This window comes from Trachypithecus francoisi, unplaced genomic scaffold, assembly GCF_009764315.1.
Source record: "Trachypithecus francoisi isolate TF-2019V2 unplaced genomic scaffold, Tfra_2.0 Lachesis_group20, whole genome shotgun sequence".
NCBI lineage: Eukaryota > Metazoa > Chordata > Mammalia > Primates > Cercopithecidae > Trachypithecus > Trachypithecus francoisi.
The window spans coordinates 12,165,117-12,192,704 of record NW_022681466.1 but is presented as its reverse complement, the minus strand read 5'-3'; the positions used below and the strand labels follow the sequence as shown (position 1 = coordinate 12,192,704).

At 46.3% G+C, this 27,588-nt stretch overlaps 1 protein-coding gene across 4 annotated transcripts in view; it reads right to left on the bottom strand.

The window, feature by feature from the left end:
• The window catches only part of RPTOR (regulatory associated protein of MTOR complex 1), a 418,953-nt gene that overhangs the window by 222,798 nt on the left and 168,567 nt on the right, over window positions 1-27,588 (bottom strand). For 2 of the 4 annotated variants that reach the window (XM_033182532.1, XM_033182531.1), the window contains one exon: window positions 8,659-8,805. In XM_033182532.1, coding sequence (XP_033038423.1) covers window positions 8,659-8,757 — 99 coding nt within the window. In that variant the 5' untranslated portion in view covers window positions 8,758-8,805. Of the gene's footprint in view, window positions 1-8,658; window positions 8,806-24,629; window positions 25,105-27,588 lie in introns of those variants that run through there. The other 2 variants (XM_033182533.1, XM_033182534.1) reach the window with 2 other exon arrangements.

The window sequence follows — 27,588 nt, the reverse complement described above, 5'->3', positions numbered from 1 at the left end:
TCTACAGATCCTTCCTGAGCATCAATTTAACATGAGTATTCCTGACAGGTTTACGTAACAGATGGAAAGTAAGCTGACGACAGTAGAAGAGAGGCTACAACACAACGCATCGTTGTCAAGGCCGCTGTGCAGGAGATTGCTGTATTAGGTCAGCCGAGGAAGATTTCAGGCTCGGCAAAGCGTTTGTGAAGAAAGGAGAACTTCAGCTGCACTCCGGAAGTTGTCTGTGCTAATGATACGCTTTGCTGTGCCTGTGAATTTCATTTAAGATCATCAGCAGTAAGGGTTCTTAAATCTTTTATGCAGAGAAATCACTTTTCTTTTTACTGAAGCCTCCAAATTCTAGGACTGGGAGTTGTGAAAGGTGCCAACAGAAAATACCTTTATCTCCCCATGCAAACCACAGAAAGGGATGGTGCATGGGCACAGAGAAGCAGCAAAAGCTTTGGCAGTCACATTCAGCTCAGCTGCGCAGACTGAGGATGGATGAAACGGCACAAATGTCCCACCAACTGTGAAACGTCACACAAACCAAAGGCGAGGGTGTCCACAGCCCGAGGCCTGCCAGGTACACGGGGCCAGGCTGGGCAGCTCCTGCTGCCTGCTCCCTGTGGGGCTGCCCTCCCAGCACCCACTGGCAGGTGTGGATCTCATCTTCCATGAGCCTGTGTTTCCCCTCCTTTTCCTGTGACCTATTTCCTTTCTGATCGGCAAGTCAGCTTGCCAGTCCACTCCCAGCACCAGCCCTGCCCCACCATCCTCTTAACCTCTCACAGTGGCTTCATTCTCCCCAGCGGGGCTTTGCGGATGGTTGTTCTGTGGATTCCAATTAAAGGGGTTTCTACTGTATGTTTTGGATGAACTCCCCTTCTGCCATAGACAGTGGAAATGGCAGCATTTCTGCTAAATGAAAAATGTTTCTCTTCGGTTGTGGTGGTGGAGTGTGTGTGTGTGTGTGTGTGTGTGTGTGTGACAGCAAGAGAGAGAATGAATATATGTGCTTCAACTACATGACACATTTCTTCACACCAGGGAGCAGATATTCTAACGTTTTGAAAACCTTCACAAGTATGGGTTCTTACAGCTTACTATAAATAAACTATAAGGTATGTAAAATGACTTTGGCCAACTTTTGTTAAAAAGAGGAATTGAGGCCGGGCGCGGTGGCTCAAGCCTGTAATCCCAGCACTTTGGGAGGCCGAGACGGGCGGATCACGAGGTCAGGAGATCGAGACCATCCTGGCTAACGCGGTGAAACCCGGTCTCTACTAAAAAAATACAAGAAACTAGCCGGGCGAGGTGGCGGGCGCCTGTAGTCCCAGCTACTCGGGAGGCTGAGGCAGGAGAAAGGCGTAAACCCGGGAGGTGGAGCTTGCAGTGAGCTGAGATCCGGCCACTGCACTCCAGCCTGGGCGGCACAGCAAGACTCCGTCTCAAAAAAAAAAAAAAGAAGAAGAATTGAAAGTGTCTAGAATGCATGCAGAGAAGGGAAATGGGAAGGCGGCCCCCATGCCCAAGCCTGGAGTGGTGTGGGCTGGAAGGCATGGGTTACCTGAAGACCTGCCATCAGGACAGCCAACGTCTCACCTGTGTGCCTGAAGCCAGGTGTCCTGCAATGATCCTCCACCACCACCCTCCCCAGAAAGCACTCAGGGTGGTGGTGCAGTTTTTTTCCTCTAGAGTTACTGACGTATCTGGGGAAAATTAAAGGCAGCTAGTGTGGTCATTTAGAGCCCAGAGAAATAAAGACCTCAGCGTAGGGGCGTCAGTGAGTCCCCAGCGCAGCAGACAGCGTCCCCTCCTTCCCATCGAGCAAAGCCCTCTGGCAAGCGCTTCCCGACACAGACACGCAGTGATGGGCAGCTTCTCTTCATTCTTAAATATGAGAAACAATGAAATCATCACATATCTCTAGTATGAGAGAGAATAATCAAAATTAACCAAAGGAAAAAAAAATTATGCTGGAGGAGACAGAGATAACTTAGAAAAGAGGAAACACTTAATACAGTTGTGACATAACAGACGACAGCTCATGTCCCTACTGCCTACAAACAACCAAGTATGAGATTAGAGGGGAAGCACTTATGAAAATCACCGTTTGAAAGAGAAACACAGGTGAGCCTGAGCTCCCGTGGAATCGGCACTGCAGATCCCTCCTCTGAATCACAGATGTCATGACAATGGCAAGTCCGTGGAGAAGATTTGCAAACTCACACACACAAACTCCCGTTTAGGAAACGGTGATCAAGAAACACACCTGTTGAGAGGTACCCAAAGAACTAACTGATGGTATTCAGCAATCACTACAATCACAACCTTCAGCCTGAGAACTGCCTTTTGCTGCAGAATTCCATGCCAGGCATGCAGTGTGCTCATCTACAGGAGTAGCAAAGGAATGACAAAGATTTCAGAACATGAGTACCTCAGTTCTGTGAGACACGCATTTAATATTTTTGAGGAAACTTGAAGATTCTAGACGTTAGTCATTTTTGGCAGAATTACAATATTTATTTCACATAAAATTTAGTTACGGGGATCAATGCAGGAAGCCAATGTATCATCTATCGGTTTTCACATTGGTGGGGGGGCGGGGGGGCCGCAGTTAAGTCATTGCAGCTTCAGGGATGCTGTGGACCCAAGCAAGCTTCTCGCCGTGGCAGTGAGTGACCGTTTTACAGGTTTCTGTGCTTTGGGAGTGTACTGCTAGAGGTGGCAGGACTGGACCAAACAATCGTGTTTAGAGACACCACACAAACATGATTTACTCGGAAGCATCCTGAGAAAAGCCTTGTAGAGTGTCGGGGAATAGTGGAGAAGTGAATTGTGCCCGTGATCCATGGGCTGAACTTTTTTTTTTTTTTTTAAAGAGATGGGGATCTCACGCTATTGCCCAGGCACAATGCAGTGGCACAATCACGGCTCACTGCAGCCTCCAACTCTGAGCTCAAGCGACCCTTCCACCTTGGTCTCCAGAGTAGCTGGGATGACACATGCACGTCACTACAGCTGGCTAACTTTTGTATTTTTTGTAGGGATGGGGTTTTGCTATGCTGCCCAGGCTGGTCTTCAACTCCTGGACTCAAGCCATCTGCCCACTTCGGCCTTCTAAAGTGCAGGAATTACAGGCATGAGCCACCACACCGGCCAGGGCTGAACTTTCATACAAGACTCTTCTGACACACAGCAACCTGTTCTCCAGAAGTCATTCTCAGGCTATTTTCATGGCTCCCACCAAGAACTTGCCTATGCTCCAGCCCCAAACCAAACAAAGATGGCTACATGCAGAACAAGACTTACTGGAGCAGTCAAGCCTGTGCTGTCCCAGCAGAAGAAAGGCATTATTGTCTTTACCACCAACCGAATTCGCTACTGGCCTCCCATTAAAAAGAAGAGAAACTCACCTAGATTTCACTCCGGGCTTGACTGCCGTCTTCAGTGATGGTGAGTTGTGACTGCCCTTGAGAAATATCCACTAGAAGAAACTGATGGACAAGACTTCATGGGCTCTGTTTCCAAGAGCATCTGTGTCTTTAAGACTTCACCTTCCTTTCTAGTTTATAGGCTAAGGATTTAGTATCCAAGATAAAAGTTGTTACAAAAACATTTGAATTCTCTTTTTTCTCTCTCTCTAACTCAGTCAATACATATACTGTGTACGATGACAATAAATATTCCTCTTATGGCGTTTATCTGGATGGAGGTGGCAGACTTATCAAGAACATCTACTCATCCACTGCTAGTAATAATGCTACCATTGGAAGACTGAAAACTGCCTAACATTCCATACCTACGCTATCGATAATGGATGTAGTTAGAATGATGACATTACCCAGGCAATGTGGCTGATGGTCCTCATCGGATTATCTCACAGACACCCCCAAGTCCACTCCCTTTAGCCACCCCTCAACCACAGCTGGGGTGCTGCGTGACCTGGCTCTGGCCAACTTCGTCTAAAGCGAAGTCGGCTTGTTGCAGTCATCCCTCAATATTACCAGGGTATTGGTTCTTAGACCCCCACAGATGCCAAAATCTGCCAACGCACAGATAAAAAATGGTGTGGTGCTTGCATGTAACCTACACATAGATTTTGGTGTACTTCAAATCATCTCTAGATTACTTATAACATCTACTACAATGTGAATGCTGTAAACATAGTTGTTATACTGTACTGTTTAGGGAATCATGGTGAGAAGAAGTGTACATGTTCAGTACAGTGCAACTTTTTTTTTCTGAATGTCTTAGAGCCACAGTTAGTTGACTCCAAGGATGTGGAAGCCACAGACACAGAGGGCGGGCTGTTCTTTCCTTATAAAAGAGACAGCTGTGGCCAGCACTGCCCCTTCCCCATTTTCTCCTGCCTCCCAAGCAGATGGAACACCTGCAGATGTGGTGGGCATATCGCAACCATGAGGATAAAGCCAGCTGGCCAAGGATGCCTGGTCTCCAGGGGCACTGCTGAAAAGTCGATCATTTGCCTCAGAGACCTTATTAGTGAAAAAGACAAACTGCTATTTGTCTAAAACCCAGTAATGAGATTTTTCATTACTTCCACTGCTTCAAATACTGACGGTCTCAGACCGCCAAACATCCTTTCTTAGGGTGGTGCTTGAGGATTTCCTCTAGGAGAACAAAGGAGAAAATCGAGAGAGGGAAAGAAGTGGGATCTAGACACAGGGATGGATCCCAGAGAGTTACAAAGGGGAGCCAGCTGACGCTGGGGAGGAGGCCACAGGCACCATCGGCTGAGCGAGGCAGGAGAGCTGGGAAGACACGAGGGGAGAGGGTGCCTTCTGTGCTCTGCCGCTCTCCTTACGGATCTATCAGTGGTGGAAGTGGCAACGTGGTAGATAATTCAAGAAGAAAATAGGAAATGTCCAGGAAAAACAAGCAAACAAACAAAAACAGTTATAAAAATGGAAATCACAGTACTCTATTTAGCCACTAAGTGAGCAATATTTATGTGGCCATAATCAGGTAACAAGGTTTAATGCTTGTCTTCCTATAGAATCAATCTCCACTCAAGCACAGAGGTGTTAATCGGGGTCAGAGAACGACAGACAATCGCAGAAAGTGCAGATAACAGAAGCTGTAAAAGAAAAAAGGGAGAAGAAAGTACAAGGAAGCTAAGAGCCTTGAAAATGGAATAAATGACCCATTACTGATAAAACTGGAAATATAAGCATAAGGATATGACTTAAAACTGCAAAGGTTACAAAGTATAGAGAAACCCAACAGAGGGAATAAGAGGGAAAGCAAGAAGGTGTCGTGAGTGACGCAGCCTCTTCAATCTAGAATTTTCTCTTTAGAATTCACTATTGAATACAAATAACACATAGGAATTTAAACCAGCATGTAATCTACATGTAATCGACTTCTTTGCTAACAGGCTTCCACATCGTTTCTCCATTCTTTAAACAGGACTTAATGGCATCTCTGTTCTTGGTTTGTACCCTAACAGAAAGCACACAGATAACCTAAAATCGACGAATCAAGAAGCAGTGGTCTCAGCATGTCCTCTACAGAGCAGACACCCTCCGGAAGAACTAGAAATGGAAACAGGGAAAGGAGGTGCCTTTGGTCACAGATTCTCAGCAGAGAAAGTATGGGGCCAGGAACTATTTTATTCATCATAAACCTTCTGCATTATTTGATTTTTCAAACCATGGCATATAATAATTTGGTAAAAATAAATATTTATAAAAGAAGACTGAAAGCGGCGAGACTTGAATATCATCCTTAATTTTTAAATTACAAAGAAATATGACACAATGACAAATATAAGCAGGATTACTGAGTGACAGAGATGCCATTTTCTGGCTCTGATGGTCTGATGTGTGTGCAACACTGTACCTGTGCTTTCATGAAGTCATCTTCTACTCTACCTACGGCACTCCTGAGAGAGAAGTACACAATAAATAAACCTCCTGGTCCCAGGACAAGCACTGTGCCACTAAGAATATGAAAGCTGATCATCATCTCTTAACATTTGTGTCACTCATGTTTGTGTTAATGTTTATTATTTGGAGGCTTTCTGGTTCAAATAACCATTTTCTTGCATTACATTTAATCAATTCTTTAACACTAGAACAAATCATTCACCTGTCAATTTCTTTCAGCTCACATGTCATACAATAAAAAGTATTAAAACATATTGTAAATTTACGAAGAATTTGACCAGCCGTAAAGAGGCAAAAAATATTTTAAAAGAAAAACCCTAACAGGCTGCACAGGACTGCTGTTTCTCTAGCAGATAGTAAAACGACTAAAATGAACATTAAGATATTAGGTAGGAGCTAATTTTACCATTTTAATTTCCACTGTTTATGTAAGAGACCAAGTGAACAATAGCCAATAATAGTAAGTGTAATAGAAACACATAAGACTGATCTACATTGTAATTAAAGAAAAGAACGAAGATAAAAATCAGAGCTAATTAAAGACATACGGTATCGCATTGCCTTGCCGTCTATTTGCCAACTCAGTTAACATATTTTTCATCTGATCTCTTTCGTGTGGAACGAGTCAATTAAACATTTTTTTCCCCTAAAAAAAGATGCATGGGAATCTTTTCTGTTACACTTGATGAAATGAACAGTGTCTTAGGCTGATTAATCCCTGGCAACATACAGCGAGCACACACGGTACTGCCGGAGCACATGCTCAAAGCGCTGGGATGCAAACATTTGATATTATGCATGAGCTGGAGGCGCTGGTTTTCTGCTGAAAGGGGAGCGGGTCTCCATTTAACATGTTTTAATTAACTAAGGCTGATGGATTGGTCTTTCCCTTAGCCACTCTACAGCCCATAAATCTGGTGAACTCAGGAAGGATTCTGTGGCATTTTTATTTACACATTATAAATGTAAAAATCTGCCTTTTTTGGGGGGCAATATTTATTACTTGATGCAAGAAAAAATAAATTACCTCTCAATGCTTTGAATTCCTTAATGCTCATTAGATAACCTATCCCCTGGGTAACCCAAGACGAAATGCCTAAAAGCAAGGGGAAAATTTCATCATACAAACCTTGATCTTTCTTTCCCTCATCACTGAAAACAAACAAACGTGTTGCATGAGGACCCTTTTTCATGGACAAAGCACATTATACTTAATCACTCTTTCGAGGTGTCTCACAAAGACGTAATACACATAAAATATTCAACTGTACACACATTAGCATGAAAGTCTACCAAACAGAATTTCAAATTTTGTTGCCGATTGTTTCAGCATTTTCCTCTGATGAAATGTGAAAACATAATACATTAAAATGGAATATACTCAAAAAGGCTTGAGGAAACATACTCAAGACCATTTTTGCTCCTAAATTGAGGATTTCTTATACTGCAACCAGTCAGAACTCAGGACCCCCCTGAGGCTGCAAAATGTTTCATTCTGACACTCTCGTGCAGGCCACAAGATGGAGGCCTCTTAATTGAAACTGCCTCTTCAATTTGTCCTCAGCATTCACTGTTTAATTCAAACATCAAATATTAATTAAAACAACCAAGCAAAATGTCTCTTCATTATCAGAGCGGTGCAGAGGCTCTCCGCTTTTTGAAGGGGGAGCTACCAATGGCAGCTGTTTTTGTTTGTTTTCTATCATTTTAGCTTAGTGGTTGTTGGGGATTTTTTTTTTTTTTTTAACACAACAGAAAAAGAAACTGGGGCAGTAACAAAGGCACTGGTGGAAGTGAAGACCGTGGAAATGAAGCTGTGGGTCCATGTCTCCTAAAATAAATGTGTCTGCTTTATTTTCACATTTATCTTGGAGGCAGAGACTGTTGGAGCACAAATCGACCCTAGTAATGTTATTAATGTTTGGATTAAAATTGACATTGAGTAAAATGAGATGTAAAAATAAGCCTGTAAGTTTGTACTGGGCTGGGCACAGTGGCTCAAGCCTGTAATCCCAGAACTTTGTAGGCTGAGACACATGCACTGCTTGAGCTCAGGAGTTTGAGACCAGCCTGAGAAACATGGTGAAACACCACCTCTACAAAAACTACAAAAATTAGCTAGGCATGGCGGTATGGCGTGCACCTGTAGTCTCAACCTCTCGGAAGGCTGAAAAGGGAAGATTGCTTGGGCTCAGGTGACAGACGCTGCAGTGCCCGGAGATGGCACCACCGCACTCCAGCCTGGGCTGTAACAGAACATGTTTCAAAAATAAAAGTGTGGGCCGGGCGCGGTGGCTCAAGCCTGTAATCCCAGCACTTGGGAGGCCGAGACGGGCGGATCACAAGGTCAGGAGATCGAGACCATCCTGGCTAATACGGTGAAACCCCGTCTCTACTAAAAAATACAAAAACTAGCCGGGCGAGGTGGCGGGCGCCTGTAGTCCAGCTACTCGGGAGGCTGAGGCAGGAGAATGGCGGAAACCCGGGAGGCGGAGCTTGCAGTGAGCTGAGATCCGGCCACTGCACTCCAGTCCGGGCGACAGAGCGAGACTCCGCCTCAAAAAAAAAAAAAAAAAAAAAATAAAAGTGTGCTGAGTGCCTCCCTAGCTCCCGGCATTGAATATGCCATCCTGCCCTTGGCATTCTGAGACCTGCTCCATTCAGAGAATGTCCAACACCTCCCAACCTCCCCACCCAAACCCCAACCCTAGGGAAAACAAAGGCAAACCCCACACCGCTCTCCGAGCACCAGAGCGCTCACCTCCAGCTCCTGCTCCCGCTGTAGTGCGAACTGCTTGAAGGACTTGACGATCAAGCCAGCGTTGGAGCAGTCATAGACGAAGATCGAGGGGCTGCCCATCCATGTCTGCAGGTCATATATGGACAGAGGGATGTACTGCGTGTAGTTCTAGAAAACACACAAAGTGCGCTCGTTACATGTGCATCTCAGGAATAAGGGCTGCTGGTGAGTACTGCACGTCACAAAAGGCACACACATTGAGCCTGGTTGCTGGAGAGATGCTGAGTTAGCCTTTATACAAAACTATAAAAACAGCAAACTGGCTAGGTGCAGTGGCTCACACCTGTAATCCCAGCACTTTGGGAGGCTGAGGCGGGCGGATCACCTGAGGTCAGGAGTTCGAGACCAGCCTGACCAACATGGTGAAACCCAGTCTCTACGAAAAATACAAAATTAGCCAGACGCGGTGAAGGGCGCCTGTAAAGCCAGCAACTTGGGAGGCTGAGGCAGGAGAATCACTTGAACCTGGGAGGCGGAGGTTATCGTGAGCCAAGATGGCACCGTTGTACTCCAGCCTGGGCGACAGAGAGAGATGCAGTCTCCAAAAACAAAAACAAAAACCATCAAACTGAACTTTTCCACATCTCCTCAGATGCTGCTTTACTCCAGTAGTGCCCACACCAGGTGGCTGCCGAAGTCATCATCCCCAACCCCAGGCTTCTCCGCAATTGCCACTGGGTTCAGCTGCTGGTCAACTACTTAAACTTGTCTCAGTTGCCACTGTGGGGCCTCCCTGCATGGACCCCACAGCCCAGTTCCCACCGTGGGACCTCCCTCCATAGACCCCACAGCTGTCTCAGTTCCCACCGTGGGAACCTCCCTCCATGGAACCACAGCTGCCTCAGTTCCCACCACAGGGTCTCCCTCGATGGACCCACAGCGGTCTCAGTTCCCACTGAAGGGCCTCCCTCATGTACCCCATGGTGCCTCCCTCCAAGGACCCACAGCTGTCTCAGTTCCCACCGCGGGACCTCCCTCCATGGATCCACAGCTGTCTCAGTTCCCACCAAAGGGCCTCCCTCATGTACCCCACAGTGCCTCCCTCCATGGACCCCACAGCTGTCTCAGTTCCCACCGTGGGACCTCCCTCCATGGGTCTCACAGCTGTCTCAGTTCCCACCGTGGGGCCTCCCTCCATGGATCCACAGCTGCCTCAGTTTCCACTGCAGGGCCTCCCTCCACAGGTCTCACAGCTGTCTCAGTTTCCACTGCAGGGCCTCCCTCCACGGTCTCACAGCTGTCTCAGTTTCCACTGCAGGGCCTCCCTCCACGGGTCTCACAGCTGTCTCAGTTCCCACCGTGGGGCCTCCCTCCACGGGTCTCACAGCTGTCTCAGTTCCCACCGTGGGGCCTCCCTCCACGGGTCTCACAGCTGTCTCAGTTCCCACCGTGGGGCCTCCCTCCATGGATCCACAGCTGCCTCACACATGTGCTCGTCACTCCATGTCTCCATTTGTCCTTTTACTCTGTCTCATCTCTGTGTTTATATAACACAACACACACCTCATTTACAAGGAAGGGGAGCTCTGAAGAGTTGGTCGGGTCCTCCAATTTGCATGCCACTGTCCCTTTAATTTCAGAGAGGCCCATAAGCACTTTGTCATTGAGATGACTTTTGAAAGATCACACTTAAGGGGTATAAGTGAGTTTGGCTGTATAAATGTATTTCAATCACAGAACAATAACCTACTAACACTAATCCGCTAAGTGAAACATTTTTCCGAACACACTGTACTGTTCAGCCCTTGAACAGACACTAGTGGTTCTGTAAATGCAGAGAAGAATGTTCTCATCTCACCTGAGAAACACTTAGAATCTGCACACAAAGCTAACACTTTTAAGGAATTCTCCACAGAACACATGTTCATTATTTACCTTTCCTTGGACATCAAGAATGTCAGTAGTGAAGCTGTGGCAGAAATCAAATTCCCAGAAATCGGCAAAAATCAAACTCCCAGCAAAAGTGAGCTTGTTTCTCAGCATCCTGCCGCTGGCACTGCCTGGATTGTTTATAACTCAAGAGGAAAGGGACAGAAGGCCAGAAGACCAAGCAAAGCCTGGGGAAGTATGGCACGGAGGCAGCCTGCAGAAGCTTTGTCCGTGCACAGCAAAGAAGCAGACAAAAGTTACATTTCAGACATAAGCTACATCTCAGACGTAAGTTATATCTCAGACGTGATGATGCAGGATACCAACAGCACAGCTGTGTGCGGGGTGTATGCAGACATGTACATCATGGGCAGGACTCCACTCTACCGAAAATGTTGTTCAAGTGTCTGCGTTTGGTGGACTGTTTATAATCACTACACTGTAACAGAACACCTGGAAATGCTCTCTGTAAATAAACCCACTGAAGGATTTGAGAGATGTCAGTTCTTGCCTAATGAATCCAAACAGTCAGTGCAAGTCTAATCAAAATATCTGCTGGGTTTTTTCCATTAATGGAATTTCACAAGATGATTATAGAGTACAGAGGGAAAAAAAAAAGCACAAGAGTAAAAAAAAAATTAATAAAGAATAATGAATAGGGACTCACACTGCCAGATATTAAAGATACTATAAATCTATGGTAATTACAGGATGGTATTAGTGAGGGAGACAAACAAATCAACAGAAAAGAGACAGCCCAGAAACAGAGACACACGTGTAACTCTAATGAGGACAGCATTTTAAATCTGCAAAGAAGGAATTAACAATTCAATAAGTGATGCTGGAAACTCTAACCCACCATTTGGTATTGCTATATGAGAACACACACACACACACACACACACACACACACCACACACACACACAATCAGAGTGGACTGAAAACCTAAATGTAAAAGCACAAAAAAATTTTCATTTATTTTGGCATATGAAAGGCCTTAATTAAGCAAGTCACAAAACCTACTAAGTCTTGAGACTGACTGATACAGTAAGATAAAAAATCTGTAATTCCAATAAAGACACATATCAGTGACTAGCAATTTTAAAGAAAGGAGGTACACAGTACAAGACAGGGAAGTTTTTAGATGTGTCTTATATAAACTTCTGCTGCAGATCAACAAAGGGACGAAACAACAACAAACAGACAAAACACACACACAGTCCATTCACAGAAGAAAGAGGAATCACCAATGACTCTGAGCTTCATGCTCCTGATTAGAAATGCAAATTACAGTGAGAACCTATCTATCTACCTATTGATCCATCCATCCCTTCATCCATCCATCCAACCATCCCTTCATCCATCCATCCAACCATCCCTTCATTCATCCATCCAACCATCCCTTCATTCATCCATCCATCCATCCCTTCATCCATCCATCCATCCATTCATCCATCCATCCAACCATCCCTTCATCCATCCATCCAACCATCCATTCATCCATCCATCCAACCATCCCTTCATCCATCCATCCCTCCCTCCCTTCATCCATCCATCCATCCATCCATCCCTTCATTCATCCATCCATCCATCCCTTCATCCATCTACTCCATTTTTATCCAGCAAACTGGAAAGCAGGAGAAAATGTGAATAATGCCCCACTGTTGAAGGATGCAGGGCACTCATTCATCAATGGTGGGAATGTAAATTAATGAAGCTTTTATGGAAGGCAATTGGGAAGTACTTACAAAAATGTTTAAGGCACATTACTTCTAGATATCCATCCTGTAGAAAGACTTGCATTTGTACATGAAATGTTTTGGCTGGCAAAAAAGCTGAAAATTATCTAAATGCCAGTGTGGTAGAGACTGCTAGTCTAATATCGGATTTTATCTCTCTTCTAAAGCAGTTGTAGCTGAGCACATTGCCCAGTTTCCTTTCCAGTGAAGTCTGTCCCGCAGCCAAATTCTGGCCAGCGCAACGTGGTCAGAAGTGCAGCGTCCACGTTCTCGGAGCGTGACATGGTCAGAGGTGCAGCATCCACGTTCTCGGAGCATGACGTGGTCAGAAGTCCAGCGTCCACGTTCTCAGAACATGATGTGGTCATAGTCAGAGGTGCAGTGTCCACATTCTCAGAGCGTGACGTACGTGGTCACAGGTGCAGCATCTATGTTCTCGGAGCGTGATGTGGTCAGAGGTGCAGCGTCCACGTTCTCAGAGCATGACGTGGTCAGAGGTGCAGCATCCACATTCTTGGAGCGTGACGTGGTCAGAGGTGCAGTGTCCACGTTCTCGGAGCGTGACGTGGTCAGAAGTCCGGTGTCCACACACTCAGGACACGACGCGGTCATAGTCAGAGGTGCAGTGTCCACATTCTCGGATCATGATGTGGTCAGAGGTGCACCATCCACGTTCTTGGAGCATGACATAGACAGAGGTGCAGCATCCACGTTCTTGGAGTGTGAAATGGTCAGAGGTGCAGCGTCCACGTTCTCGGAGCGTGACGTGGTCAGAGGTGCAGTGTCCACGTTCTCGGAGCATGACGTGGTCAGAAGTCTGGCGTCCACGTTCTCAGAACAAGACGTGGTCATGGTCGGAGATGCAGTGTCCACGTTCTCGGAGTGTGACGTGGTCAGAGGTGCAGCGTCCATGTTCTCAGAGCGTGACGTGGTCAGAAGTGCACCTCACCACGCCTCCTGGAGTCAGAGCTTGCAGACTGCGCTCACAAGTCCCCAGGGGTGGGAGGAAGCGTGCTCCTCTCCTCCCCCACCCACTTCCATGCTGCTGCCAGGGGAAAGAAGGGCCAAAAGACGTCCTTTAATTGGGCAGGGTCACCTCCCACGCTGACAGGAGAAAGGATTTTGGCAGCAGCCTGGGAAATGGGCTCATCTTTCTACCCCCAGAACACTGTGTGCTATTTATTTACCTCCTATAATGTTCTGGGCTTAGCAAACAGCATCTGAATACAACTTGCACAGCCCTGACCCTCCAGCCACCTGACCCTCCGGCCATCTCACAATGTCCTCTGAGCCACCATCGGTGAAACGGGGGCTGCTGTCATCTTTACTGCCTTCTAGGTACAAGTCCGAGGGGCCCAAGGCTGCAAAGCGGCCTGAAATGAAAGACACTTGAACACACTGTGTTCTCAGGTCTTGCTTTTTGAGCTGAAATCTATTTTCCACATTTGCCAAAATCAAAAGCTCCATTTTAAATGTCTGAGGTGCAAAGTTCAGAAAGATGATCCGTCGTGACCACAAGGTGCTGCTACACTAGGACAGCACTGGCAGCCTCTCCCTCCACGCCCCGTGATCTGCAGGCAGCCAGCGCCAGGTTACAGGCGGGGTCCTCGGGGCCCAGTCCTGCTGAGGCTGGACCGTCTCCAGCTCCCAGCGTGCATTCAGGAGGCAGCACGGCACAGGGCCGTGGATAGCCCCAGTTGGTCTCGGCTTCAGGACTTTTACTTCTAAGGGGGGCTTTTACCCCGTAAGAGCCACTGGGATGCTGCACCACGGAACAGCTTTCCCGGCCCCACCTGCCCTGGGAAGCCTGCTTGGATGTGGGCCTCTGTGGTGGCTTCTCTGTGAGCGGCCTCTGTCCCTCTCAGCACCAGGGCCATTTGGGTCCGGGTCGCTCCTTGTGGGGCTGTCCTGTGCACCACACAATCTCCGCAGCACCACCAAGCCACCCCGCATACCCAGATGTGACAATCTCCAGGTCGCTGGACATTGCCAAATGTCCCAGTGTCCCCTGAGGGGAAAAGTTTTCCTGGTTGAGAACCGCTGCCTTGGAGGAGAGGTGATTTCCCTTCAAACATGAGCTGTATACATTACGGTTAGTGAGACGGCAGCCATTTGGAAGTCTGTATCCCTCAGGGAATATAAAACCAACTCTATTAAGCCGCAGTGTGGAAAATGACCTTTGACAGCGAATCCTGATTAGAACAGGGGATGCAGACCTCATTTCCCATCTCAGAGGTCCTGGGTCATCTGTCAAGCTCCAGGCCAGAATTATGGCCCTGCAAACCAGCAAACGGCAGCCTCACAGCCCCAGCTGCAGGGACAGAAACACTGTCCACAGCACAGTCACTGCTCGCCGTCCTGTGGAATATTCCTGCCATCCCGGCTGCACCAACCCGCACCAGCCGAGAACGGAGAAGCCACCTGAATACACTGAAGGCTGCCTGGAACATCCAAGAGCTTGTGGCCAATGGTTTTCGTTTCTTCTTGACCCAAAACTAAAAGTACAGAGAATTCCTAATCAAAGCGTCTCTTCTTTCTCTCCAAGGAACATATTCAAGGCCATGTTTTCATTTCAAACAAAGCAATAGAAATGGGTTTTAGATAATTTACTCATTACGAATCCACTTTATCTGTCAGGTTATATTAAACATCAGGGAAGAGTCCGCCTGCCTCACTAGTCTGTCGCCGCAGCCTGAGTTAGCCACCAAGGTAGCCATGGCCGGGAGAGCCCAGCCCACTGAAGCCTGCAGGCCATCTTCCCACAGAGTGCAGCCCAGCAGCCTCCAAGGAGCTTCCCACAATTCCACATCTCAGGGATTTCTGGTGGAAAGACTGAAACTGGGTTTTGGCTTGAATTAAATGTGAGCGTTTTATCCCTTTAAATCATAGGGCAGAAGACAAAACGCAAAATCCCTCACACACCAGACGACTACAAAGAAGAGAATGTCCCAGGGGAGGCAAGGGGCATGGTGGCAAGGCGTGGCAGGAAGAGCCCTGGCCTCAGGAAGTTTGCATCCCGGTGGGGGAGGTGGGCAGAACAACACGGTGCCGCCACCCCGTGCTCCAGCTGAAAAGGCAGGCACAAGGGTCGTGTGGGCGTCTTCCCTTCACACCGCGCCTCCTCAGATCCAGGCACAGCAGCTCCGACACTACACAGAGGAGGGAGCAGGGGGCACACTGGACAGGTGCAGACAGTCACCCTCTGGAAGGGCAGGTGGGGTGTCCCAACCCCAACCCCAGAGGCTAAGCAGGTAGATATGAGCCTGGAAATTTCTGGCATCACCACTGTTGGGATGCGAGAATTTGCAGGCATCTCTGTGGACAGCTGGGATGCACAGGAAGACTGCCATCAGCTGAAGGACATGGATCTCCAGGTGGCCTTACCCAAACCTGATTTGGTCACTTCATTAGCCCTGCAAAGATACCATCCTACTTTACACAAACTGGGGTATTTAGCACCTACTAATCAGATCATAGCAGCGTTTTCCTCAACATAAAGAAAAATGCCAACTATGCCAGGGAGTAAACATGAGGAAGGGGGTGGGTTGCCATGTCTCCTCTCTCCTGACCCTTCCATCCTAACACTCATGGCCCCCACCTTTCAGGACATGGCCTGGCTTCTCACTGAACAGGAGACAGGCTCCAGGGGGAACCAGCTCTCATGTCCAGCTTCAAAGCTCTGCCACATTTGTATTCACCTCTCCTTCCCTCCCACGTCTCAGAGAGGTGTGCTTGGGCTTGCCAAGTCAAACGCTCTATCTCTGTCCTGAATTATCTTCTCATACCTTCCCATTTCTCATCCTTTACTCCACTGATTTATACTTTCTTCAGCAACCCCCTTCTTCTATCTACAGACATAAGTTACCTCTTGCAGAAACATCCCTCTTTAGCCTTGTTCTTTCTTCAAGGTCCCCCTAACAGAGAGCCTCCTCTAATCACATGCTCTCTATTTATTTACTGCAAAAATCGTATTACAGAGAAAGCTAGAAAAAACAACGTTATTCAGCAGTATCACCAAACTTCTGGAAAGATTAGTCTATTCCAGTCCCTAGTCCCTTACCTCCTGTTTAGTCATTAAAATCTAGTTTCCATACCTGTACATAGATGTGCAAATCAATATGCATGTGTTTTTAGCTTACTACACACAAATACATCACTTAGCTATGTCCATGGAGAGGGCCTAGGCCTAGTAACACTAATGCTCCAGTAGTAACAAGCCCACAAAGAGGCCACATCTTGGTTTCTAAATACCATTCTCAAAAAAGCCAAAGATCCTTGGAGAAATGGTTGATCCAGGGCTGTGACAGAGAAAATACTAGGAGGTATGTCAGTGGTCAAAGTTGAAACAATTTCAGTAACAAAATAAATAATAATAACAATGGATTATAACCCAAAAAGTAAAATAAGTATTAGTGACTCCATATGGATATAAACAAACAACCAAGTAAATAAACAAAAGAAGCAACAATTCTTTCATACAGAGTAATTCCAATTACTAAACGTGGAAGGAAATAGGGAGGTACAGCACCACCATTAGAACACCAGGGTAGTCATTATGCATGGATGTTAGAATCAGGGCGTGGAAGTTTAAGGAGAAACAGGATATCTGCATACTCTCAAAGTATCTCCTTCAAATGCTTACGAATTACAAAGAAGAAAGTAATTACTTCACATTGGAGAAACACACAAGGCACCACTTCAGCCGAGTGATCAAGGTTGGTACCTGCAGTAATAAGAATCACATACACCATGCGCCCCCGGGCCTGATGCACGGAGGATAACCCATCTGCATTATTCTTCCCCAAACTCTGATCCTCAGTCTCATCATGAGAACACACCAGACAAACCCAAAGACAGGGGCATCCTCCAAACACCTGAGCAGCATCTTACAGTGTCATGGTCATGAAAGACAAGAAACAGCTGAGGAATCATCCCAGCCTGGGAGGACCAGAGGACAAGGCAGCCAGTGCGGGTGGGGCCTGGGCTGGACCACAAGACACACAGAGGATTACAGCAGCAGAGCTGCAGGCACCACGGAGGCTGTGTGTGATTGGCAGTGCTGTAACAACACACGTTTCCTAGATTTAATTGCTGTACTGAGGTCATGTCGGAGGCTGACACTGGGTAGATGGCTGAAGGACACACAGAAGCTCTCTGTGCTGCCTCTGCAACTCTCGTGTACATTCAACATTATTTCAAATTGGTTTTGAAAAATGAAAATCTAGTTTTGATCCTAACTGCTCTCCAAAAATTAGTGAATACAGTCAACTGTTCACACGCTGCATCCCATGGTCTCTTCCATTCCTGCCCCCACTTGTCTTCTCTGCGCCGTCTCCCCTCAAACACGCACTCCGTCCCCAGGTCTCTGGCTGTCTCAGCTCGTTCTTCCAAAGCTTCCCCTCTTGCGACCCCTCTCTTCCACCCTCCCCTTAAAAACTGATTATCAGGGGCCTGTTCTGTTCTTATTCCACATCTTCTCCCAGGCAATCAAATATAACTCCCGGGTTTTAAATGTTACCTGAACATTGAAGTCCCAAAAATCTTCAGCTGCAACTACCACCTCTAAGAGAGTTGGTTATTTTCACTTGATTGCCTGTGACACCTCAAATTCAAACATTTGAGAAGGGAAAAATAAAACGTATCATTTCCTCTTCCAAACTCAGTGATGATGACGACGATGATGATGATGATGACGACAGCACTTTGCAACATGCCAAGAACATGCCACACCCTTTAAATGAATGACAATTCTATCACTACACCCATTTTAACGAGGACCCAAGGATCAGAAAGCTTCAGCACATTGCTCAGAGCCACAGGATCACTAGTGTCAGAGGAGCCCACACTCAGGTCTGTCTGTCTCCAGGGTTTGGGCCCAGAATCCGGGCGCCTTTCTGCCTCTTTGTATTCCCAATTCCCACTGATGCACGTCTGTTGATAATAAACTGCAATCAGTACATCGCCACCTCTTTCTCCTTCACCCCCACATCCGACTGCTTGCCACCACCAGCTGATCCCTCGTCCAGCCACGCTTTTGCTCTACTATGGATCAGCCACTGTGCTCCGAAGTGGGACAGAGCGGAGCACAACATCCTCGTCATCCCGGGAGTTCACAGGCTAGCTGGAGAATGCAGACAGGTAGACTCTGGGACAGGGCGGTCGTGGTAAGACGAAGACACACACAGGGTGGTTATGGTAAGATACGGACATGCACAGGGAGGTCGCAGTAAGGCAAGGACATACACAGGGTGGGGCATGGCATCACCATGCCTGAGGTCTCCACGTGGCCTGGCCGGAGTGGGGAGAGTGGTGCCTGAGCAGTCTCCAGGAATGGACAGGAGTCCGCGAGGGGCGAGGCCGGAGCTCCCACAGGTTCTTCCACCTCTTGGATTCTATGAGAACATCACTATTCATAATATTATTATTATTCCTTCTAGTTCCCATGTTCCTTGGACTTTCTGAACTGACTGAGAAGTCTCTTCTTCCATGAACCTTCATACATTTACTCACCTGATGCTGCAATCTGTTTCTAACGGGTGACCCACTTAACTGGTCCTTTTTAGCAGGTCCTACAAAGAGCCTGAATGCAGCTCAGCCAGCATTTCTGTCCCTGAGGTCGTCAGATCCTGGGTCGTGGAGACCCAGTTTCTTCATTCCTACTGGCTAGAGTAACTCTGAAAGGAGGCGGCAGGAGCACAGACAGACGCACCTATTCCCCAGTTTGGTTTTAATTTAGGAACACAACGAGTCCAAGAGTCAGGACTTCCTGGGCAATTTCTGCAAGAGTGATCCCCAAGCCGTGAGAACTATAATTCAGAGATTCTCCACCAAACAGGACAAAAAACTACCATAAAATACTATGGCTGTTAGAAATGGCTAAACTTGGAGCCAAAGGCATACCCTACACCATTTCAACGCACACGGACAGCACACGATGGCAATCACTGCCTCCAATCAGAACTCTGCATCTCACAGAAAAGACTGTTACCTTCTGTTGTATTTATACACGTTGTAAGGCTGAAAACTCTGCAATCCATTTTGGAAACAGTGATTACTAACACCAACCAAAAAAAGGTTAAATTTGCTTAAAAAACACAAATTTTGAATGTTTAAAGAAAATACCATAAACTTCAAAATGGTTTCAAAGTAACATCCAATGAGATTGACCAGACCCGCCTCCACCAAGCTTCTGAGCTGTTCTCAGGCCCTGCGTTTGGAAACAGTCCCTCTTCCATACTCTCAAGCACCCTACAAAGTTACGGGGCTCTTCTCAGGAATAAATGCACTTGGCCCCCGCAGGGGTGAGCCTGTGTCTAGCTCATCCCATGAGCCACTGACAGCCACATCCAGAGCCTCCGCTTAGGCACAGCAAGACCACCACTGTCGGCAGGACTGCCAGGTTCATTAACGCTGTCAGAGACCACATGCGTTTCTTCCTGTCCTTTCTCCCACCTCTTCTTTGATCCATAAGTTTCTGTGTAAAAATGTTCATAGAATTATTTATAACACAAATAAAACTAGAAACCCGAAAGTCCACCCACAGGAGAAAGGTGAATTGTGAACATTTCCACGTGGAAACATGAGCTTGACAGGGAATTAATTAAAGTAAAATGCACAACAGCACAGATCAATTTAGAAAGCTAGAAATTGAATTTTCAAAGTTAGCTGCATTAACTTGATAACATGTGTATAAAACTCAAAAATAAGCAAAACTAAACAATGTACTTCTAGGGAAACAAAAGTGTGTGGCAAAATTATTTTTCAAAAGCACAAAATTCCAGCTTGGGCAATATAGTGAGACTCTGTCTTTACAAAACATTAAGTGAGCTGAGCACGGTGGTGTGCACCCGTAGCCTCAACTACTCAGGAAGCTGAGGTGGGAGGGGTGCTTGCCTCCAGGAGGTGGAGGGTGCAGGGAGCTGAGATTGCACCACTGCACTCTGACCTGGGCAACAGAGCCAGACTCTGTCACCTCTCCCCACACTGAAAAAAGAGCACAAAATTAACAGCTGCTGTTTCAAGAGGGGAGGTTTGTTAGGAGAATGGGACTGTAGACAAGAAAGTCCCTTTGAGAGAATTCACAACTTTCCATTCCTAGTGATGGGTTGAGGGTTTGCAGCTCCGCCAGGGTTCACAGCTCATATCTTACATACATCCTTTCGGACATGTTGCACCCACGTGCGCATGAGCACAAATTACACAGACACATCTGGGTTCCCTTCTCCAGTAGCAAGACAAGCCATGCTGACCACATTGCTCTTGCCACTTTTGAAAACAGCGCAACACCACGCAGGCTGTAATCGTTCTCAATGAACCAAGAGGATATCTGAGGCATCCGTGCTTTCCCTTGGACTGAACAGCGATTTCCAGTTAGACACAGGGTAGTTCCTACAACAGTAAGGACTGTAATAAGCACATTATAAAATAAATATATAATTAGATAACTACTAGAGATAATGTTTAAATTAAACATATAATAAAGATATATCTAAATACCTAACTCAGGAGTCAACACCAAAATGTACACATTCACGTTTTGCTTCAGAAGCTGAAGAACACTCAGTGTGTTAAGACAACCTGTGACCCAGCACCCTGTCCTCATCGTGAACATGTCACACAGCGAAAGCATGTGTGCTTAGAAAAATTAATATCTTAAACGCTGAAGTGAATTCTAGAGTATGTATAAAACCCATCCAGCAGGGGAGACGAATAAATTGAGCCTATGTGAATCAGGATGGCTGCACCCACAAACATGAGCAGGGATGGAAAACATAAACTGCGTGAGATACGAAGCATGACGCCGCTCACAGGACTGCTCAGGGGTGTCTAAAATTACCTGCGCATATGGGAAAAGTACATGGGCATCACTGCGGACGAGAAAACCCAAATCCTGGCTAGTGATTACCACTGGAAGAATGAAAAGGAGACAGAATCCAGATGGAGAGGCGAGTCCAACTCTGCCTGTACCACTGTGTGTCTCAACCGCCCCACCTGTACCGCGATGGGTCTGAACGGCCCCACCTGTATTGTGATGGGTCTGAATGGCTCCGCCTGTACTGCTGTGTGTCTGAAGCTAGACTGTGGGTAAAGGTGGTGAGTATATATTTTTTTGTATGTAAAATACTTAACAGTTAAAAACTATTAACATAAAATTTTAGAAGAACCTATAGACAAGCATTTACTTTTTATTTTTTTTTAGAGACAGGGTCTTGCTCTGTTTGTTGTCCAGGTTGGAATGCAGTGGTGCAATTACAGCTGACTGCAGCTTAGAACTTCTGGGCTCAAGCGATCCTCCCACCTCAGCCTCCCAGTAGCTAGGACCACAGGCACAAGCCACCACACCTGGCTAATTGTTGTTGGTGGTGTACAGATGAGGTCTTCCTATGTTACCCAGGCTGGTCTCGAACCCCCGGGTTCGAGCGATCCTCCCACAAGGCCACCCAAAGCGCTAGGGTTGTTTGCAGGCAAGCCACCATGCCCAGCCCAGACAAGAATTTACAGAATAATTCTGGCATACAGAAATCTTTCTGAGCGTTTCACAAAACTCAAAATCTACATGGAAAGATACTAAAACATTTGATTACATAGAATTTTAAACTTCTGTATGACCAAAAAAATAGTAAATCAATATAGTTAACTGACAGAGGGAAATATTTGCAATATATGAGACGGACTACGGACTAAGACTAATTTCCTAGTATATGAACAACTATTATAAATAAATTAAAAATCTAGGCTGGGTGCAGTGGCTCAAGGCTGTAATCCCAGCACTTTGGGAAGCTGAGGCAGGTGGATCCCCTGAGGTCAGGAGTTCCAGACCAGCCTGACCAACATGGTGAAACCCCATTTCTACTAAAAATACAAAAATTAGCCAGGTGTGGTGGTGTACGCCTGTACTCCCAGCTACTTGGGAGGTTGAAATGGGATAACTGTTTGAACCCAGGTGGTGGAGGCTGCAGTGAGCCGAGATCATGCCACTGCACTCCAGCCTGGGCAACAGAACGAGACTCCATCTCAAATAAATAAATATTTTTAAAAAAAATTAATTAAACATCTCCAGTACCACCACAAGAGAACATAAGCAGAGGATGTGTACAGGGGTTTAAAGATGGAGCAATACATGAAACGGTTTGACTCATAAGCAAAGAAATAATGTAAGAGATGCCATTTTCATCTATTAGAGGAAATGGGGAGGTTAGAATGCCAAGGACTGGAGAAGGGTGGGGAAACGTCCCACCTCAAACAATACTAGAGCAAGCATAACTGCAGCAGCCCTGATGGGGTCTGTGGCTTTGATCCTGGATCTCGACTTCTAGGAATAGGTTCGATTCAGCTGCTGTGCTCAAAGAGGTGTGCAAACATAACCATCAAGATTATTAATGAAACACAGTTCGCAAAGGTGAAATTTTGGAAACAACGTAAGTAGTTATCATGTGGGCTTAATACATCACCTTTGGCACATTTGTCTTTAAAAACTATAATGCAAAAGTTAAAAAGAAATGACACATAAGGGTGCTCAGTAAATTAAGTTCAAAAAAGGAAGTTGCAGAACGCTCTATAGACAACATAATTCTAGTATATTTAAAATTATATGTCCTTCCAGAAACTTTTATTCATGTGTAAGTACATTTCTCTCTCTCTCTCTCTCTCTCTCTCTCTCTCATACCTATCTATCTAATGAAGTGCCTGAGAAGACACATAAGAAACAGCAGAGATTACCACTAGAGAACAGAACAAAGGCCTGGAGGGAAGGAAAGGAAGAACTTTTATTGTTTATTGTATACTTATCCACATCATTTGAAAAAAAATGAATTTCATAATAAAATATTTTTAAAAAAAATTAATTAACATCTCCAGTACCACCACAAGAGAACATAAGCAGAGGATGTGTACAGGGGTTTAAAGATGGAGCAATACATGAAACGGTTTGACTCATAAGCAAAGAAATAATGTAAGAGATGCCATTTTCATCTATTAGAGGAAATGGGGAGGTTAGAATGCCAAGGACTGGAGAAGGGTGGGGAAACGTCCCACCTCAAACAATACTAGAGCAAGCATAACTGCAGCAGCCCTGATGGGGTCTGTGGCTTTGATCCTGGATCTCGACTTCTAGGAATAGGTTCGATTCAGCTGCTGTGCTCAAAGAGGTGTGCAAACATAACCATCAAGATTATTAATGAAACACAGTTCGCAAGGTGAAATTTTGGAAACAACGTAAGTAGTTATCATGTGGGCTTAATACATCACCTTGGCACATTTGTCTTTAAAAACTATAATGCAAAAGTTAAAAAGAAATGACACATAAGGTGCTCAGTAAATTAAGTTCAAAAAGGAAGTTGCAGAACGCTCTATAGACAACATAATTCTAGTATATTTAAAATTATATGTCCTTCCAGAAACTTTTATTCATGTGTAAGTACATTTCTCTCTCTCTCTCTCTCTCTCTCTCTCTCATACCTATCTATCTAATGAAGTGCCTGAGAGACACATAAGAAACAGCAGAGATTACCACTAGAGAACAGAACAAAGGCCTGGAGGGAAGGAAAGGAAGAACTTTTATTGTTTATTGTATACTTATCCACATCATTTGAAAAAAAATGAATTTCATAATAAAATATTTTAAAATTAACTAAAAGAAAATCGTGTTAAAAGCCTCCTGATCTTAGATATGTGATAACAAAGAACGCACTTCCAATCCCTTCTGTTTGTGAAGTCAAAGGAATTTCCTATCAGCAGCACAATCCACAAGGAATAGGAAGGAGCTGACCTTTGCCCTTAGTTTCATTAAAAAAACCTGAAATAAATATATACACACACATACACATACCAAATTGGATAATAGTGAAGACTTGCTCTTTTTCAGCTGGCAATAACTTTCTAGGAGAAACATCCTTCTGGCTATCTTAAGCCTATAAATAAATGACAGAGGAAAGCTGGCTGGGTTCCTCAGCATTCATTTTTTCACTGGATTAACCACAATATTTAATCCTTCTCCCTCAAAGTGCATTTCATGTGTATGAGTGACTACCAAAATAAGCCCAGGTACCCTGAGGAAGCTTCCAGCACATTCCAGCATGATGGGCTGGAGACACCCAGTTGCCTGGCCCCGCTGACTGAGGTAAGAACCCAAAGGATGGTCCTGCAAACTACAGCACCCTGACAGTCCCAGGTGAGCCAGGAGAGCCTGCCGCTGGGTGCGCCTCCTTCCAGGGCCAGATGCACACGCAGCAGGAAGAGCCAGCGTGGCTTCTGCTGCTGTTCCTGCGCCAGGTGCGTGCCTACCCTGCCAAGGAAGTGAGTGATTCCCGCACCTCCTTGCTTACCCCTGACGTTACTCAACTTGCCATCCTCTTTCCCACTTGCACTTCCGTCGTGTCTGGGAGCCTCAGTGACTCACAGTCGTGGGAACAGTTTCCACAGTGCCGCCTGTGCTGCTGCGACGTCTTTCATCCTGACCCCAGGATGACGGAGCACTGGAACCACGTCACCTGCTCCCCACCGTGTCGCCGGGTCAGAGGGGACTACTTCCTGTCACCAGAGCCCCCTTGCACTCCCAGGCCTCCCCTTGTCTAGCTGGTTCTCACTCGTGCTTGGAGACCCGGCAGATGGGGCCCCACCTCACCTCCGCGCCTCCCACAAGGCCTTGGTGTTTCCGCCCTAGACGGCTAAAATTAGAGATGGAGAACAAAGGGTCGGGGAAGTGTCTCTCCCAACGCATAAGAAGCAGAGTGACCCCAAACCGTAAGATGAAAATCCTGCCTGCAACTCACACCACACTGTCCATACCAGGGGTCCTCAAAGGCAGACAACCCAGACAGCAGCAGAAGCGGCCGCAGCAGCAATTTTGTGGGACGCCCAAGAAAGCCCGATTGTCAGGCCCCACCCACGGCCACAGAAGCAGAGGCTTGGGGAGGGCCTGGTAGTCTGTGGCTCCGTGAGCCTGCAGGTGATGCTGGGCACACTCAAGCATGAGAACCGCGGCGCCATGACCATAGTTTTAAATGCAGGCCACCTGCGAAGTCAGTTCAGCTGCACTCTCAGGTTTTGTATCTCTTAGCATCAAGGAAATAATTTGTTAAAGTTTAAGCTCTTATAAAGAAATACTCCAAACATTTCCAGCACTTCTCCCAAAGAAATGGGAGTTTTTGTGAATGGCCTTCTACTAGCCATTAACTAGCACACACAAAATGCTAGAATTTCTCAGAAAAGAAAGGTCAAGTTTACCATAAAACTTTTTTCTTGGACACTGCTAGATTCTCAAGATGAATAAAGTAACAATCTTAACAAATGATAACTGTGGTCTAACATAAATATCACTTTTTAAAAATCACATATTTTTCTGATAATAGTGTATTTGAAAAGCTTTATGATCCACCTTTCTTTTTTTTTTTTTTGAGACTGAGCAATGGCACGATCTCGGCTCACTGCAACCTCCTCCTCCCAATTCAAGCGATTCTCCTGTCTCATCCTCCTGAGTAGCTAGGATTACAGGTGCCCGCCACTACGCATGGCTAATTTTTTTTCGGTATTTTTAGTAGAGATGGGGTTTTACCATGCTGGTCTCGAACCCCTGACCTCAGATGACACACCCGTCTCGGCCTCCCAAAGTGTTGGGATTACAGGCGTGAGCCACCGCGCCTGGTCCATGATCCATCTTTCAACAGAAGCAATAATTAACTGTACACCAACATAAGAGGCATCTATTTGATAATGACAATCCCAATTAAAAAAACAGAAAACCAATAAATTCTATTAAATATTTATTTAGAATTGCTTATGGAATAATTATTTAACTGTAATAAAAAGGCAGAGGAAGTATCAAAAACACCACTAGCAATGACAATAAGCTTGCAGCCTTCCAGATTTCACAGGACTGGGGTTTACTGGTGATGTATACTCCAGAGTTATCGGTTCACAAGGACCGCTTTCCCCGACACCTGACCTTTCGGGGCCAGGACCCCCTGCTTCTGGCTGATATGTATTCAAGAACCCACTTCAGGAGGAGGACACATCTGCTGACCCCTGTCCTTTGCCCTCCTCTGAGAACAGTGGCACCACAAGTCCACCTTTAGTCCAGGGAAAGTTGTGGTGGCAAATCCAGATGAGACCCCAGTTCCTGGCTGAGAGTTTCAAGGAAGCCTGTGCCCTTAAGGGGCTTTACAGGAAGCGGCCCTGAGACGACGCCACTTGAACAGGGCTGAGAATTCTGATTCCCATTCTGAGTTCTCTGGCAGAAGATGTGCTCAGCATCTTCTCAGAAATGGGGAGCAGCCTATTTGCAACGGAACTGCTTCACTTGGAAAATAAAGTGCTCTTCTTGCTAAAAGGCCAGACTCCTTGGAATAACGGATACCAATTCCATCTCTATTCCCCCGGGCTGACAGGGGCCCTCCCCGGCTTCCTCCATGCCATTTTCTCCCAATTCTCCTCCCCATCACCCGCTGGGATCCTCTTCTACTCCCCAGTGTTCACTCTCTCTTGGCTTTCTTCAGCTCTAGAAACTGTATTTTGGAAACTGCCAGCAGCACATCTGCCCCTACTTCTCACGACCCCACACTCACGGACCGCAGGCCTACTCACAACCTAGAAATAAATGCCCACAAGCTCCTTCTTCTCGCTTCTGGTGCCTGGTCACAGTCCAGGTCTCACCTGCTCCCTCTAACTCAACCTCCGCCTGTGCTAGGAAGGTCCTGAGGGTCACCCCACCAGCCTGACTCAGGGTGCCGCCACTGGCCTCTTGTGTACGACAGCCTTCTAACCGGAGTTTCTCTAGCCAGTCTTTTCTCCCCAGAGCCAGCCTTCACATGGCGCCAAAGGGATTTATCTAAGCCCACATGCCTAAGAGTCTGCAAGGTGCTCTATGGCTTAGCCTGGAACCCTGTCTGGCCTTCTTTCTTTTTAAACCCATTTCAGGCTCCAGGCTCCCACAGCACAGGACTGCTTATAGTTTCCAATGAATACCATGCTGGTTTATTATATCATCTGCTCCCTCTGAGATCATCCCCTCCAGTCCCCTCTCAGGCACAACTGTTGACTTTGTTCTCTTCTATAGGACTCAGCCCGAGCAGGCACCACCTCCTCCAGGAGGCCCCTCCAACCTTGCCTGCCCACCATGCCTAGGTTGGCACAACTCCTCTCCCTCTCTCTGAAGGGGCCAATATTTTCCCTATATTATCACAATACATCATCATGCAATTTGGCTTTCGTTTAAGCTAGACTTTAACCAATAACCCGAATGAAACAGTTTTTGCTTTCTGTCTGTGCTCCTCATGATAAGATCCA